The 670-nt window shown below is 37.0% G+C and overlaps 1 protein-coding gene across 1 annotated transcript; it reads left to right on the forward strand.

The window, feature by feature from the left end:
* Positions 1–46: 46 nt before the first annotated feature.
* On the forward strand, positions 47–667 carry LOC110094612 (signal recognition particle 54 kDa protein 2-like; the record flags this gene model as incomplete). The annotated part of the gene is made up of 3 exons (XM_020819877.2): positions 47–206; positions 290–447; positions 557–667. Coding segments are annotated over exons 1-3 (378 nt in total), but the record flags the coding sequence as incomplete, so codon positions are not given.
* Between the last annotated feature and the right edge of the window lie 3 nt (positions 668–670).

A 670-nucleotide genomic window follows, 5' to 3' on the forward strand; every position in this document is an offset into this window, starting at 1 on the left:
ACTTGTGGGTCAGCACCTCATTTTATCTTATCTGTTTTGTGGTACGATTGTCACTTCAAGTTAAATGTTCACATAAACCTAATACCCTTTCTTGTCTATGTGCAGAGTTGCAGCAACAAAAAGTCCCGTCATATTCATTGGAACTGGAGAGCATATGGATGAATTTGAAGTTTTTGATGTTAAACCATTTGTTAGCCGCCTTTTAGGTAAAATATATGACCTTCCTATTTGTGCTTAATTCTTTTTTAAGTACTGTGTAGACGATTAACCTTGCTTCTGCTAACGTTAGGCATGGGTGATTGGTCTGGCTTCATGGATAAAATTCAGGAAGTTGTACCAACTGATCAACAACCAGAGCTTCTTCAAAAGCTCTCTGAAGGAAGTTTTACCCTTAGACTCATGTATGAGCAATTCCAGAACATACTTAAAATGGGTCCAATAGGCCAGGTAAAATAATGCTTTTATTCTTTTCTTCTCTTTAATTATTTTTCTTTTCTCGAATTTATATTACTCCACTGATACCACTTTCTTTCTTTCTTTCTTTTTTTGCTTGCAGGTGTTCTCCATGTTACCTGGATTTAGTGCAGAGGTGATGCCCAAGGGTCATGAAAAAGAAAGTCAGGCCAAGATCAAACGCTATATGACAATGATGGACTCCATGACTAATGCA

This window comes from Dendrobium catenatum, unplaced genomic scaffold (assembly GCF_001605985.2).
Source record: "Dendrobium catenatum unplaced genomic scaffold, ASM160598v2 original_scaffold_160431, whole genome shotgun sequence".
NCBI lineage: Eukaryota > Viridiplantae > Streptophyta > Magnoliopsida > Asparagales > Orchidaceae > Dendrobium > Dendrobium catenatum.